This window comes from Oncorhynchus mykiss, chromosome 1 (genome assembly GCF_013265735.2).
Source record: "Oncorhynchus mykiss isolate Arlee chromosome 1, USDA_OmykA_1.1, whole genome shotgun sequence".
NCBI lineage: Eukaryota > Metazoa > Chordata > Actinopteri > Salmoniformes > Salmonidae > Oncorhynchus > Oncorhynchus mykiss.
The window spans coordinates 87795496-87812526 of record NC_048565.1 but is presented as its reverse complement, the minus strand read 5'-3'; the positions used below and the strand labels follow the sequence as shown (position 1 = coordinate 87812526).

Here is a 17031-nt window from a genome sequence, read left to right as displayed (position 1 = left end):
CGGACTGTCCTGTGCCTGCCGAGAGAGAGTTTGGGGGCTTGGCAACGGACTGTCCTGTGCCTGCAGAGAGAGTTTGGGGGCTTGGCAACGGACTGTCCTGTGCCTGCAGAGAGAGTTTGGGGGCTTGGCAACGGACTGTCCTGTGCCTGCAGAGAGAGAGTTTGGGGGCTGGGCAACGGACTGTCCTGTGCCTGCCGAGAGAGAGTTTGGGGGCTGGGCAACGGACTGTCCTGTGCCTGCAGAGAGAGAGTTTGGGGGCTGGGCAACGGACTGTCCTGTGCCTGCCGAGAGAGAGTTTGGGGGCTGGGCAACGGACTGTCCTGTGCCTGCAGAGAGAGAGTTTGGGGGCTTGGCAACGGACGTTCTTGCGCTGTAGTTTTAAAATGTAAATATCCCAGTAACGTAGGCAACTACCAGTCGCTAAGCACGCTTACAACAAACTATTCCACTATGCAAGCAACTTTTCATCTCAACCATATTTATTTTTTACATTTTTTAATTTCACCTTTATTTAACCAGGTAGACTAGTTGAGAACACCTTTATATAACCAGGTAGGCTAGTTGAGAACACCTTTATTTAACCAGGTAGACTAGTTGAGAACACCTTTATATAACCAGGTAGGCTAGTTGAGAACACCTTTATTTAACCAGGTAGACTAGTTGAGAACAGCTTTATTTAACCAGGTAGACTAGTTGAGAACACCTTTATATAACCAGGTAGGCTAGTTGAGAACACCTTTATTTAACCAGGTAGACTAGTTGAGAACACCTTTATATAACCAGGTAGGCTAGTTGAGAACACCTTTATTTAACCAGGTAGACTAGTTGAGAACAGCTTTATTTAACCAGGTAGACTAGTTGAGAACACCTTTATATAACCAGGTAGGCTAGTTGAGAACACCTTTATTTAACCAGGTAGGCTAGTTGAGAACACCTTTATATAACCAGGTAGGCTAGTTGAGAACAAGTTCTCATTTGCAACTGCGACCTGGCCAAGATAAAGCAAAGCAGTGTGACACAGACAACAGAGTTACACATGGAGTAAACAATTAACAAGTCAATAACACAGTAGAAAAAAGAAAGTCTCTATATACAGTGTGTGCAAAAGGCATGAGGAGGTAGGCAATAAATAGGCCATAGGAGCAAATAATTACAATGTAGCAGATTAACACTGGAGTGATAAATGATCAGATGGTCATGTGCAGGTAGAGATACTGGTGTGCAAAAGAGCAGAAAAGTAAATCAAATAAAAACAGTATGGGGATGAGGTAGGTAGATTGGGTGGGCTATTTACAGATGGACTATGTACAACTGCAGCGATCTGTTAGCTGCTCAGATAGTTGATGAGGGAAATAGAAGTCTCCAACTTCAGCGATTTTTGCAATTCGTTCCAGTCACTGGCAGCAGAGAACTGGAAGGAAAGGCGGCCAAATGAGGTGTTGGCTTTGGTGTTGATCAGTGAGATATATCCGCTAGAACGTGCGCTACGGGAGGGTGTTGTTATCGTGACCAGTGAGCTGAGATAAGGTGGAACTTTACCTAGCATAGACTTATAGATGACCTGGAGCCAGTGGGTCTGGCGACGAATATGTAGCGAGGGCCAGCCGAGTAGAGCATACAGGTCGTGGTGGTGGTATGAGGTGATTTGGTAACAAAACGGATGGCACTATGATAGACTGCATACAGTTTTCTGAGTAGAGTGTTGGAAGCTATTTTGTAGATGACATGGCCGAAGTCGAGGATCGGTAGGATAGTCAGTTTTACTAGGGTAAGTTTGGCGGCGTGAGTGAAGGAGGCTTTGTTCCGAAATAGAAAGACGATTCTAGATTTGATTTTGGATTTGAGATGTTTAATATGAGCAAGAGCGACATCATTGATGTATACAGAGAAAAGAGTCGGCCCGAGAATTGAACCCTGTGGTACCCCCATAGACTGCCAGAGGTCCGGACAACATGCCCTCCGATTTGACACTGTCTGCAAAGTAGTTGGTGAACCAGGCAAGGCAGTCGTCAGAAAAACCAAGGCTATTAAGTCTGCCGATAAGAATGTGGTGATTGACAGAGTCGAAAGCCTTGGCAAGGTCGATGAATACGGCTGCACAGTACTGTCTTTTATCGATGGCGGTTATGATATCGTTTAGTACCTTGAGCGTGGCTGAGGTGCACCCGTGACCGGCTCGGAAGCAGGAGGAAGGCATGGCCAGCCATTGAGAAATGCTTGTTGAAATGATGATTTATCGGTGGTGACCGTGTTACCTAGCCTCTGTGCAGTGGGCAGCTGGGAGGAGGTGCTCTTGTTCTCCATGGACTTTACAGTGTCCCAAAACTTTTTGGAGTTAGAGCTACAGGATGCGAATTTCTGCTTGAAAACGCTAACCTTTGCTAACTATTTGATGCTATGGCAGTCCGCCACAGGATATTAAACTCTTGAATAACGCAACAATTCACAAGCATGTGCAAACAATTAAAGGGTTTATATTCTCGTCCGTAACGTTACTCATTACTTAGAAGCTTCAAGACGAGAGCACAGTTACTACAGCGAACAAAGTCTTCATCAAGTAACGTTAGCCAATCAAACATGAGTGATTAGCCCCCCCCCCCCCCCCCCCCCTCTCATACAAATATAAAGTACAGTAGGCCTACCTTACAACATTAGAACAAAGCAGGCTTCATTTTGATCAATATCATGCAAGTCATTACATATGGTAAAGTGTAAACTGACTGAAAACGTGGGTAATTCGGTGTGAGGTGACATCAGCTGTTTTACATGGCTCACTGCAGCCAGACAAATCACTCTTTTTTTTTTAAATGTATTTTTACCTACTGAAAAAATGTCAATGTAACCAACCGCCTGTTATTGCAATTTCAGTTAAAATCTCAATAAAACGAGTCTCATATCTATACATTTTCAGCTGTTTGAAATACATTTACTCTGCTATTAAGATGTTTTACTGTAGGAGTGTTGTACTCAATGAGACCGTTCTGTTACCACTGCCCTGCTCTGAGGGGAGTGACTGGAGGAAGGCTCACCCATAACCTCCGGCGGTAGTGGTCGAGACCGTTCTGTTTCCGCTGCCCTGCCCTGAGGGGAGTGACTGGAGGAAGGCTCACCCATAACCTCCAGGGGTAGTGGTCGAGACAGAGGAAATGCTCAAGTTTACGTTACAGTAATGTCTCTGGAATCTCCTGAAAGGACTAGTTTACGTTACAGTAATGTCTCTGGAATCTCCTGAAAGGACTAGTTTACGTTACAGTAATGTCTCTGGAATCTCCTGAAAGGACTAGTTTACGTTACAGTAATGTCTCTGGAATCTCCTGAAAGGACTAGTTTACGTTACAGTAATGTCTCTGGAATCTCCTGAAAGGACTAGTTTACGTTACAGTAATGTCTCTGGAATCTCCTGAAAGGACTAGTTTACGTTACAGTAATGTCTCTGGAATCTCCTGAAAGGACTAGTTTACGTTACAGTAATGTCTCTGGAATCTCCTGAAAGGACAAGTTTACGTTACAGTAATGTCTCTGGAATCTCCTGAAAGGGCTAGTTTACGTTACAGTAATGTCTCTGGAATCTCCTGAAAGGACTAGTTTACGTTACAGTAATGTCTCTGGAATCTCCTGAAAGGACTAGTTTACGTTACAGTAATGTCTCTGGAATCTCCTGAAAGGACTAGTTTACGTTACAGTAATGTCTCTGGAATCTCCTGAAAGGACTAGTTTACGTTACAGTAATGTCTCTGGAATCTCCTGAAAGGACTAGTTGACTATTTTACAACTTGACGTTAGATGGTTCCTCACCCTGAAGGTAGTAGGTAAACCAGGAGAAACTGTCATCCATGGTTCAGTTCTCTTTAAACAGCCATTACAAACGTCAGCTAACTTTAGCCACCGCTAGCTAACAACCAATGGACATGATGGGGGCAACTAGGTGGGGACTAAAATGGAAATAGGTCTTGGCCTAAATTCACAAAACATGGTGGGGTGGGGTGTGAGAGAGTGTCTGACTCACTGCCATCAGTCTGACTGTGTGAATAGTGTTGGTGTGCTGACACAAACCTAGACATCGGTGTCTCTGTCACCCTTTGTAATTTTTGGACCTCGCTCATCTCTTCACACCATACGCGCGTAGAGTGGGGTTACGCGCGTAAACATGTATACTGTCTAAAATGTGCTAAATACTCTGCAGCTAATTTAGTAGCTAGTGGTTAAGCTTCTTCCAAAATCAAGTTTTGCTTGGTAACAGCTGATAATTCCCTCCTGGATCAAGAGCCTTTCTGTTTATTTGTTTTGTGTTTGTGCAGCAATCTGTGAGTAGCATTTTTGAGTTCCTTGTAGAACTTTGAGCTGGCATGTCTGTCCTGCTAATCAATGCGCTCATTAGCATTTAGTTAGCATTCTCTATGGGATTTTACATGTACTTGTTAGTATTGCTAACCTTTTGGATTACAGTAGCACCCCCTAGTGTTCAGTGCCGGTATTACCGGATATCCCATTATGGCACAAAGTCGGTATGACAGTCTGGATACCTCCCAAGCTTAGTAGGGCTAACCAGGGTAACCAGGATCACGGACTGTTCTGGAATCACTTTTCACATGTCCCACAGTGTGTGAGTGGCTGCCTGCCTTTTCTTGTTACTGACCCCTCTTGTTTGCTCAGAAAGCCAATAAGTTAATGATTATCACAGTTCTCTGTACCCTGCTGTCAAGCATGAGAGCAGGACCATCATGCAACAACATGTCTAGGTGGCACTGAAATGAGAGTCCACATAATGTCTGATTGATTGTAGATAACAGAAGCCCTCAGCATGTAAACAGGCAGTTAACCCACTGTTCCTAGGCCGTCATTGAAAATAAGAATTTGTTCTTAACTGACTTGCCTAGTTAAATAAAGGTAAAATAAAAAAAAAATTAAAAAATAAAATAACAGAAGCCCTCAGCAGTGGTAGAATGAAAGAAATGATGCAAGAATTTAGACTCGTCTGAGAATAATATTAGCTTCTTTCTCGTTCTGTGTGTTTGAGAACAGCTTAGTTCTGAACAGTGTCTCATACTGTTCCTGGTCATCTCGATCGTGGTGTTGACACACAGTTGGTCTTTCTTGCCTACAGGTTACTGCCACACTCCTCCCCCCTCTATGTCCCATTGGCTGCTGTTCCCCAGGGGGTGGGACTCAGTATGGGTTAAGAGCTGTGAGGCCAGACTGAGAGGACAGTGAAGCCTGACGCACTCCACCCGCCGCACAGGTAAGACCAACTCCTGTTACACACACACACACACACACACACACACACACAGAGAGAGAGACTCCACCCACCTACACAGGTAAAACCAATTGTTATGCTCACTCACACACATACTGCCTGAAACACACTCCACCTACACAGGTAAAACCAACGGTTGTGCTCACTCACACACATACTGCCTGAAACACCCTCCACCTACACAGGTAAAACCAACGGTTGTGCTCACTCACACACATACTGCCTGAAACACACTCCACCTACACAGGTAAAACCAACGGTTGTGCTCACTCACACACATACTGCCTGAAACACACTCCACCTACACAGGTAAAACCAACGGTTGTGCTCACTCACACACATACTGCCTGAAACACACTCCACCTACACAGGTAAAACCAACGGTTGTGCTCACTCACACACATACTGCCTGAAACACCCTCCACCTACACAGGTAAAACCAACGGTTGTGCTCACTCACACACATACTGCCTGAAACACACTCCACCTACACAGGTAAAACCAACGGTTGTGCTCACTCACACACATACTGCCTGAAACACACTCCACCTACACAGGTAAAACCAACGGTTGTGCTCACTCACACACATACTGCCTGAAACACACTCCACCTACACAGGTAAAACCAACGGTTGTGCTCACTCACACACATACTGCCTGAAACACCCTCCACCTACACAGGTAAAACCAACGGTTGTGCTCACTCACACACATACTGCCTGAAACACACTCCACCTACACAGGTAAAACCAACGGTTGTGCTCACTCACACACATACTGCCTGAAACACACTCCACCTACACAGGTAAAACCAACGGTTGTGCTCACTCACACACATACTGCCTGAAACACACTCCACCTACACAGGTAAAACCAACGGTTGTGCTCACTCACACACATACTGCCTGAAACACACTCCACCTACACAGGTAAAACCAACGGTTGTGCTCACTCACACACATACTGCCTGAAACACACTCCACCTACACAGGTAAAACCAACGGTTGTGCTCACTCACACACATACTGCCTGAAACACACTCCACCTACACAGGTAAAACCAACGGTTGTGCTCACTCACACACATACTGCCTGAAACACACTCCACCTACACAGGTAAAACCAACGGTTGTGCTCACTCACACACATACTGCCTGAAACACACTCCACCTACACAGGTAAAACCAACTGTTATGCTCACAGGTAAAAGAACAGTAGACAGTCAATGCAATAAAGATTGCTTGTGTACTATAGGTGTGAGGGGAGGATGACTGAGAGGGAGAGAATGAAGAAGAGGGAGGATGAGAGGACACAGGGGGCCTGAAGGCACTGGGGCAGAATTGTTGCTTGGAGACAGTGAAACTGAAACACAAGACAGCGAAAGGGTAGAACGAGGGAGAGATGAGGAAGCAAGATAAAGGACACCTGGAAGTAGTGAGAGGAAGAAATCCGAAATAGAGGGGAAGAGAGTGGGGGAGGGTTATGGTGGGTAAAGAGGAGGTCATTGTGTTTCAATGGGAGAAGTACTCTGAGAAGGGTTAGTGGGGGAGGGAGAGAGCCTGCTTTCAGCCTTGCTCAGGTGGGTTGTTCTGCTCATTCCAACTCGAATAGCAAGAGAACAATGTAAATATTTGATCTTGTCCGAACAGGAATCCTGTCTTTTTGTGTGTGATGGTGACCAGGTCTTAGTGTTGTATTGAACTGCTGCTGTGTTCTACTATGTTCTTATCAACGAAATCAAAGCAGATGTTTAGCCTCAGCTTAAATGCAAATGAGTCGCCCAAGTTTTGCATGTCACTGATGTCAGCAGAGACAATAACTCTAGTAAATGAAGTAACCCAGGGATGGTGTCAGACAATAACTAGTAAATGAAGTAACCCAGGGATGGTGTCAGACAATAACTAGTAAATGAAGTAACCCAGGGATGGTGTCAGACAATAACTAGTAAATGAAGTAACCCAGTGATGGTGTCAGTAGAGATAATAACTAGTAAATGAAGTAACCCAGAGATGGTGTCAGTAGAGACAATAACTAGTAAATGAAGTAACCCAGGGATGGTGTCAGAAAATAACTAGTAAATGAAGTAACCCAGGGATGGTGTCAGACAATAACTAGTAAATGAAGTAACCCAGGGATGGTGTCAGATAATAACTAGTAAATGAAGTCACCCAGGGATGGTGTCAGATAATAACTAGTAAATGAAGTAACCCAGTGAAAAGGGAGTGAGTCTATAAAGGTTTTATAAACTCTGTTTTGAAAAGCCAAAATCTTCAGGATCCCATCCTCTCTTATTCAATCTGTTGAGTCACTCTGAGATGAGGTCCAGATTAGTGAGGGGGGGGTTTAAGGGAGAGGGGGAGGTTTAGGGAGGGAGGTGGGTGTGTTGAGGGGGAGGGGTGTATGTTTGTGCCCCCACACCCACATCCTTGTGATTATGATTCCACCTTGGTTGGCTGTATCAGCTGTGCTCTTGTAGGGTTGGAAGCCAAACCTGCACAGCCAATATCTCCCCTAGGTTGTGCAGTTGTCATCAGTCAGACCAGGACCACAGATTAGGATCACGAGGGCTCTCTGGAATATAAAGCACATGATCAGTGATTTGCTGCCTAGAAATTTCCCTAAATAACCTTTCCAACTTTCCTGAAAGACTTTCTGGCCATTTCAAAATAAATCATTTAAAATGTTCAAACTGACCCGAAGGTCTCCATCGTAGAGTCGAGCAGAGTTTGAATAAATTGTAGATTTGCAGTGTGATTACCATTCATCTGAAATTGCTCATGCATTCTGTGGAGGCATTATTCTGGAGCATTGATTCTTAGAAACCTGTGTTCTCTTGAAGTGAAGCCATTATATTTAACAAGGCAAGTCAGTTAAGAACAAATTCTTATTTTCAATGACTGCCTTGGAACAGTGGATTAACTGGTCTAGGAACAGTGAACTGGTCTAGGAACAGTGGGTTAACTGGTCTAGGAACAGTGGGTTGTTCAGGGGCATAATGACAGATTTGTACCTTGTCAGCTTGGGGATTTGAACTTGCAAACTTTCGGTTACTAGTCCAACTCTCTAACCACTAGGCTACCCTGCCGTCCCTACAGACTAGGCTACCTGCCGTCCCTACACTCTAACCACTAGGCTACCTGCCGTCCCTACACTCTAACCACTAGGCTACCTGCCGTCCCTACACTTGTCCTAGGCTAGTTGACCACTCATTTGTGTGTAAAGCATTTTGTTGCATTGTGCATATGACAAATAAACTAACTTGAATGTGTCCCCTCATCTCTCCCCTCTCCCTCGTCTCTCTCTCTCCTCTCCCTCGTCTATCTCTCTCTCTCTCTCTCCTCTCCCTCGTGTCTCTCTCTCTCTCTCTCTCTCTCTCTCTCTCTCTCTCTCTCTCTCTCTCTCTCTCTCTCTCTCTCTCTCGTCTATCTCTCTCTCTCCTCTCCCCCGTCTATCTCTCCTCTCCCTCCCTCTAGGTGGCTAGAGATCAGAGGTCGTAGCTAGAGGTCATGGCGGGCCTGAGGAGGAAGCTGAAGTTTCTGGTGACGTTGATGACGGTCAATCTCTTCATCTTCATCCTAGTGTTCCACGGAGGAGGAGGAGGACAGGACAAGGGACACAACAAGGTGAGAGGGGACAGGACAAGAGACGCAACAAGGTGAGGAGGGGACAGGACAAGAGACACAACAAGGTGAGGAGGGGACAGGACAAGAGACACAACAAGGTGAGGAGGGGACAGGACAAGAGACACAACAAGGTGAGGAGGAGGACAGGACAAGAGACACGACAAGGTGAGGAGGAGGACAGGACAAGAGACACGACAAGGTGAGAGAGGACAGGTCTCCTCGGGGACCCCCAGAAGTCTCACAATGTTTTTGTATCACTGAACCATCTGTCCTGATTCACACTAATCAAGGGCTTGATGATTAACTGATGACTGGAGGTGTCTAGACTTGACAGTTCATGCAGCTTCAGTATTCTGATCAGAGAGTTCTGGACACATCATGTATCCAGGTGTAAATGTGTCTACCGGGGTCACAGTGTGTCACAATCCCCTTTTCCTGCTCTATATTCCATTTCCACTATGCCTTCTACCAACAGAGCCCACTGTACGCGCTTTCAGTAGCCTTGGTCTGTTACGTTCCCCAGTTTCTGTGTTGTGAGTTTGAATGTTCATTTGAGGAAATGGCTTCCTGGATTCTAAGCAGCTGATTGAGCTCTGACCCCTCCCTCTCGTCAGGGGATACAGCTTGTCTCTCCAATCACCAACTCCTTCTCCAGCATGATAAAAGCCCGTGTTCCTTGGTCAGGGAAAAACAGCTTCTCTTTATGTCCTGTGTTGATTATTGTGGCGGTCAGTAAACGTTGAGTTTGAGTTTGAGTTTATTTTTATTTTTACAGGGACAGTGCACATTAATCAACGTTTCAGTAAAAGTGCCGGTTTTAGCCAGCCGGCTAATTTTCAACCGCAGTCCCTGGGCAGGTTATTAAAAACAATTACAATATAGACAATAGCAACATAGGACAAGCAAGACATAGCAACATAGGACAAGCAAGACATAGCATACAGACATAGCAACATAGGACAAGCAAGACGTAGCATACAGACAGAGCAACATAGGACAAGCAAGACGTAGCATACAGACAGAGCAACATAGGACAAGCAAGACGTAGCATACAGACAGAGCAACATAGGACAAGCAAGACGTAGCATACAGACAGAGCAACATAGGACAAGCAAGACGTAGCATACAGACAGAGCAACATAGGACAAGCAAGACGTAGCATACAGACAGAGCAACATAGGACAAGCAAGACGTAGCATACAGACAGAGCAACATAGGACAAGCAAGACGTAGCATACAGACAGAGCAACATAGGACAAGCAAGACGTAGCATACAGACAGAGCAACATAGGACAAGCAAGACGTAGCATACAGACAGAGCAACATAGGACAAGCAAGACGTAGCATACAGACAGAGCAACATAGGACAAGCAAGACGTAGCATACAGACAGAGCAACATTGGACAAGCAAGACATAGCATACAGACAGAGCAACATAGAACAAAAAGCAGCAAGACAAAATTCATAAAAGCAACAAAGTGTTTCCACACCTCACAAGCTACAGACAACAGACAACATGGAAAGCGGCAACACACAGCTAGGGACCATGTTCACAAATCTGATTGACCTTTAGCCATGTCTTCAAGCATTTTGTGAAAGTGTGATATGTGGTGCAGTTGTGTGTCTGATGGCAGTGTATTCCAGACATGGGAAGCTCTCACAGAGAATGCAGATTTACTAAAGGTGCTTTTCCTTAGGGGAACTATACAGTCACCTCTCATGGCAGACCTTGTGGATCTGCTGCCATATGTCTGGGTTTTCTGTTTAACAAAAATATTGAGTGGAGGGGGAGCCAGGCCATTAAGGATCTTGAATACAAGACATGCGTCGGTGTATTTTGTAGCCACTCCTTCCGGGGTCTGTGTCTGCCAATACGACTTAGTGGTTTTAGTTATTGAAATTGTTCACTTAAAGTATTAGTAATTTTTCTGTTTAATTTGTTCCCGGGGGGGAGGGCACCTTGGGAACGTTTAGGCAAGAGGCCTGCGGGCATACGTGACCTGTAGTATTGAATCTGTCTATGCACACGAGATAAGACCTGGGTGGACCACCACCTGTATTCTGGTTAGCGCGCCAGGCGGTGCTGAAGGTTAGGTCAGAGGTGGGGATGCGGGGTCAGAGGTGGGGAGGCGGGGTCAGAGGCGGGGACTCTAACTTTTAACTTTCTTTGCTTTGGTTCCGTCCAGCCCCTTTTCCCCACCTTACCTTGTGAAGGAAGAATAAATTCCCTGTAAAGTGTTTTTCTCTGCCTCTGTCGTCCTTCCCTGCACCTCCGATCACCATACTGTTACCCTCCACTGGGGAATGGGATGTACCATACTGTTTCACTCCACTGGGAGCTGAGATGTAGCAGGGTGTTGTGTTTCACTCCACGGGAGCTGAGATGTAGCAGGGTGTTGTGTTTCACTCCACGGGAGCTGAGATGTAGCAGGGTGTTGTTTCCCTCCACTGGGAGCTGAGATGTAGCAGGGTGTTGTGTTTCACTCCACTGGGAGCTGATATGTAGCAGAGTGTTGTGTTTCACTCCACTAGGAGCTGAGATGTAGCAGGGTGTTGTTTCCCTCCACTGGGAGCTGAGATGTAGCAGGGTGTTGTGTTTCACTCCACTGGGAGCTGAGATGTAGCAGGGTGTTGTGTTTCACTCCACTGGGGGCTGAGATGTATCAGGGTGTTGTGTTTCACTCCACGGGAGCTGAGATGTAGCAGGGTGTTGTTTCACTCCACTGGGAGCTGAGATGTAGCAGGGTGTTGTGTTTCACTCCACTGGGAGCTGAGATGTAGCAGGGTGTTGTGTTTCACTCCACTGGGGGCTGAGATGTATCAGGGTGTTGTGTTTCACTCCACGGGAGCTGAGATGTAGCAGGGTGTTTCACTCCACTGGGAGCTGAGATGTAGCAGGGTGTTGTTTCACTCCACTGGGAGCTGAGATGTAGCAGGGTGTTGTGTTTCACTCCACGGGAGCTGAGATGTAGCAGGGTGTTGTGTTTCACTCCACTGGGAGCTGAGATGTAGCAGGGTGTTGTGTTTCACTCCACTGGGGGCTGAGATGTAGCAGGGTGTTTGTTGTGTTTCACTCCACTGGGAGCTGAGATGTAGCAGGGTGTTGTGTTTCACTCCACTGGGAGCTGAGATGTAGCAGGGTGTTGTTTCACTCCACTGGGAGCTGAGATGTAGCAGGGTGTTGTTTCACTCCACGGGAGCTGAGATGTAGCAGGGTGTTGTTTCACTCCACTGGGAGCTGAGATGTAGCAGGGTGTTGTTTCACTCCACTGGGAGCTGAGATGTAGCAGGGTGTTGTTTCACTCCACGGGAGCTGAGATGTAGCAGGGTGTTGTTTCACTCCACTGGGAGCTGAGATGTAGCAGGGTGTTGTTTCACTCCACTGGGAGCTGAGATGTAGCAGGGTGTTGTGTTTCACTCCACGGGAGCTGAGATGTAGCAGGGTGTTGTGTTTCACTCCACTGGGAGCTGAGATGTAGCAGGGTGTTGTGTTTCACTCCACTGGGAGCTGAGATGTAGCAGGGTGTTGTGTTTCCCTCCACTGGGAGCTGAGATGTAGCAGGGTGTTGTGTTTCACTCCACTGGGAGCTGAGATGTAGCAGGGTGTTGTGTTTCACTCCACTGGGAGCTGGGATGTAGCAGGGTGTTTCCCTCCACTGGGAGCTGAGATGTAGCAGGGTGTTGTGTTTCACTCCACTGGGGGCTGAGATGTATCAGGGTGTTGTGTTTCACTCCACGGGAGCTGAGATGTAGCAGGGTGTTGTTTCACTCCACTGGGAGCTGAGATGTAGCAGGGTGATGTTTCTCTCCACTGGGAGCTGAGATGTAGCAGGGTGTTGTGTTTCACTCCACTGGGAGCTGAGATGTAGCAGGGTGTTGTGTTTCACTCCACTGGGGGCTGAGATGTATCAGGGTGTTGTGTTTCACTCCACGGGAGCTGAGATGTAGCAGGGTGTTGTTTCACTCCACTGGGAGCTGAGATGTAGCAGGGTGTTGTTTCACTCCACTGGGAGCTGAGATGTAGCAGGGTGTTGTGTTTCACTCCACGGGAGCTGAGATGTAGCAGGGTGTTGTGTTTCACTCCACTGGGAGCTGAGATGTAGCAGGGTGTTGTGTTTCACTCCACTGGGGGCTGAGATGTAGCAGGGTGTTTGTTGTGTTTCACTCCACTGGGAGCTGAGATGTAGCAGGGTGTTGTTTCACTCCACTGGGAGCTGAGATGTAGCAGGGTGTTGTTTCACTCCACTGGGAGCTGAGATGTAGCAGGGTGTTGTTTCACTCCACGGGAGCTGAGATGTAGCAGGGTGTTGTTTCACTCCACTGGGAGCTGAGATGTAGCAGGGTGTTGTTTCACTCCACTGGGAGCTGAGATGTAGCAGGGTGTTGTTTCACTCCATGGGAGCTGAGATGTAGCAGGGTGTTGTTTCACTCCACTGGGAGCTGAGATGTAGCAGGGTGTTGTTTCACTCCACTGGGAGCTGAGATGTAGCAGGGTGTTGTGTTTCACTCCACGGGAGCTGAGATGTAGCAGGGTGTTGTTTCACTCCACTGGGAGCTGAGATGTAGCAGGGTGTTGTTTCACTCCACTGGGAGCTGAGATGTAGCAGGGTGTTGTGTTTCACTCCACGGGAGCTGAGATGTAGCAGGGTGTTGTGTTTCACTCCACTGGGAGCTGAGATGTAGCAGGGTGTTGTGTTTCACTCCACTGGGAGCTGAGATGTAGCAGGGTGTTGTGTTTCACTCCACTGGGAGCTGAGATGTAGCAGGGTGTTGTGTTTCACTCCACTGGGAGCTGAGATGTAGCAGGGTGTTGTGTTTCACTCCACTGGGAGCTGGGATGTAGCAGGGTGTTTCCCTCCACTGGGAGCTGAGATGTAGCAGGGTGTTGTGTTTCACTCCACTGGGGGCTGAGATGTATCAGGGTGTTGTGTTTCACTCCACGGGAGCTGAGATGTAGCAGGGTGTTTCACTCCACTGGGAGCTGAGATGTAGCAGGGTGATGTTTCTCTCCACTGGGAGCTGAGATGTAGCAGGGTGTTGTGTTTCACTCCACTGGGAGCTGAGATGTAGCAGGGTGTTGTTTCACTCCACTGGGAGCTGAGATGTAGCAGGGTGTTGTGTTTCACGCCACGGGAGCTGAGATGTAGCAGGGTGTTGTGTTTCACTCCACTGGGAGCTGAGATGTAGCAGGGTGTTGTGTTTCACTCCACTGGGGGCTGAGATGTAGCAGGGTGTTTGTTGTGTTTCACTCCACTGGGAGCTGAGATGTAGCAGGGTGTTGTTTCACTCCACTGGGAGCTGAGATGTAGCAGGGTGTTGTTTCACTCCACTGGGAGCTGAGATGTAGCAGGGTGTTGTTTCACTCCACGGGAGCTGAGATGTAGCAGGGTGTTGTTTCACTCCACTGGGAGCTGAGATGTAGCAGGGTGTTGTGTTTCACTCCACTGGGAGCTGAGATGTAGCAGGGTGTTGTGTTTCACTCCACTGGGGGCTGAGATGTAGCAGGGTGTTGTGTTTCACTCCACTGGGAGCTGAGATGTAGCAGGGTGTTGTGTTTCACTCCACTGGGGGCTGAGATGTAGCAGGGTGTTTGTTGTGTTTCACTCCACTGGGAGCTGAGATGTAGCAGGGTGTTGTGTTTCACTCCACTGGGAGCTGAGATGTAGCAGGGTGTTGTTTCACTCCACTGGGAGCTGAGATGTAGCAGGGTGTTGTTTCACTCCACGGGAGCTGAGATGTAGCAGGGTGTTGTTTCACTCCACTGGGAGCTGAGATGTAGCAGGGTGTTGTTTCACTCCACTGGGAGCTGAGATGTAGCAGGGTGTTGTTTCACTCCACGGGAGCTGAGATGTAGCAGGGTGTTGTTTCACTCCACTGGGAGCTGAGATGTAGCAGGGTGTTGTTTCACTCCACTGGGAGCTGAGATGTAGCAGGGTGTTGTGTTTCACTCCACGGGAGCTGAGATGTAGCAGGGTGTTGTGTTTCACTCCACTGGGAGCTGAGATGTAGCAGGGTGTTGTGTTTCACTCCACTGGGAGCTGAGATGTAGCAGGGTGTTGTGTTTCCCTCCACTGGGAGCTGAGATGTAGCAGGGTGTTGTGTTTCACTCCACTGGGAGCTGAGATGTAGCAGGGTGTTGTGTTTCACTCCACTGGGAGCTGGGATGTAGCAGGGTGTTTCCCTCCACTGGGAGCTGAGATGTAGCAGGGTGTTGTGTTTCACTCCACTGGGGGCTGAGATGTAGCAGGGTGTTGTGTTTCACTCCACGGGAGCTGAGATGTAGCAGGGTGTTGTTTCACTCCACTGGGAGCTGAGATGTAGCAGGGTGATGTTTCTCTCCACTGGGAGCTGAGATGTAGCAGGGTGTTGTGTTTCACTCCACTGGGAGCTGAGATGTAGCAGGGTGTTGTGTTTCACTCCACTGGGGGCTGAGATGTATCAGGGTGTTGTGTTTCACTCCACGGGAGCTGAGATGTAGCAGGGTGTTGTTTCACTCCACTGGGAGCTGAGATGTAGCAGGGTGTTGTTTCACTCCACTGGGAGCTGAGATGTAGCAGGGTGTTGTGTTTCACTCCACGGGAGCTGAGATGTAGCAGGGTGTTGTGTTTCACTCCACTGGGAGCTGAGATGTAGCAGGGTGTTGTGTTTCACTCCACTGGGGGCTGAGATGTAGCAGGGTGTTTGTTGTGTTTCACTCCACTGGGAGCTGAGATGTAGCAGGGTGTTGTTTCACTCCACTGGGAGCTGAGATGTAGCAGGGTGTTGTTTCACTCCACTGGGAGCTGAGATGTAGCAGGGTGTTGTTTCACTCCACGGGAGCTGAGATGTAGCAGGGTGTTGTTTCACTCCACTGGGAGCTGAGATGTAGCAGGGTGTTGTGTTTCACTCCACTGGGAGCTGAGATGTAGCAGGGTGTTGTGTTTCACTCCACTGGGGGCTGAGATGTATCAGGGTGTTGTGTTTCACTCCACGGGAGCTGAGATGTAGCAGGGTGTTTCACTCCACTGGGAGCTGAGATGTAGCAGGGTGTTGTTTCACTCCACTGGGAGCTGAGATGTAGCAGGGTGTTGTGTTTCACTCCACGGGAGCTGAGATGTAGCAGGGTGTTGTGTTTCACTCCACTGGGAGCTGAGATGTAGCAGGGTGTTGTGTTTCACTCCACTGGGGGCTGAGATGTAGCAGGGTGTTTGTTGTGTTTCACTCCACTGGGAGCTGAGATGTAGCAGGGTGTTGTGTTTCACTCCACTGGGAGCTGAGATGTAGCAGGGTGTTGTTTCACTCCACTGGGAGCTGAGATGTAGCAGGGTGTTGTTTCACTCCACGGGAGCTGAGATGTAGCAGGGTGTTGTTTCACTCCACTGGGAGCTGAGATGTAGCAGGGTGTTGTTTCACTCCACTGGGAGCTGAGATGTAGCAGGGTGTTGTTTCACTCCACGGGAGCTGAGATTTAGCAGGGTGTTGTTTCACTCCACTGGGAGCTGAGATGTAGCAGGGTGTTGTTTCACTCCACTGGGAGCTGAGATGTAGCAGGGTGTTGTGTTTCACTCCACGGGAGCTGAGATGTAGCAGGGTGTTGTGTTTCACTCCACTGGGAGCTGAGATGTAGCAGGGTGTTGTGTTTCACTCCACTGGGAGCTGAGATGTAGCAGGGTGTTGTGTTTCCCTCCACTGGGAGCTGAGATGTAGCAGGGTGTTGTGTTTCACTCCACTGGGAGCTGAGATGTAGCAGGGTGTTGTGTTTCACTCCACTGGGAGCTGGGATGTAGCAGGGTGTTTCCCTCCACTGGGAGCTGAGATGTAGCAGGGTGTTGTGTTTCACTCCACTGGGGGCTGAGATGTATCAGGGTGTTGTGTTTCACTCCACGGGAGCTGAGATGTAGCAGGGTGTTGTTTCACTCCACTGGGAGCTGAGATGTAGCAGGGTGATGTTTCTCTCCACTGGGAGCTGAGATGTAGCAGGGTGTTGTGTTTCACTCCACTGGGAGCTGAGATGTAGCAGGGTGTTGTGTTTCACTCCACTGGGGGCTGAGATGTATCAGGGTGTTGTGTTTCACTCCACGGGAGCTGAGATGTAGCAGGGTGTTGTTTCACTCCACTGGGAGCTGAGATGTAGCAGGGTGTTGTTTCACTCCACTGGGAGCTGAGATGTAGC

The 17031-nt window shown here is 48.0% G+C and overlaps 1 protein-coding gene across 6 annotated transcripts in view; it reads left to right on the top strand.

Moving 5' to 3' along the window:
* The window catches only part of LOC110508309 (N-acetyllactosaminide beta-1,3-N-acetylglucosaminyltransferase 2), a 51666-nt gene that overhangs the window by 12951 nt on the left and 21684 nt on the right, over positions 1–17031 (top strand). For all 6 annotated transcript variants that reach the window (XM_036988035.1, XM_036988037.1, XM_036988030.1 and 3 more), the window contains exons 2-3: positions 5105–5239; positions 8730–8879. In XM_036988035.1, coding sequence (XP_036843930.1) covers positions 8763–8879 — 117 coding nt within the window. In that variant the 5' untranslated portion in view covers positions 5105–5239; positions 8730–8762. The remainder of the gene's footprint in view (positions 1–5104; positions 5240–8729; positions 8880–17031) is intronic.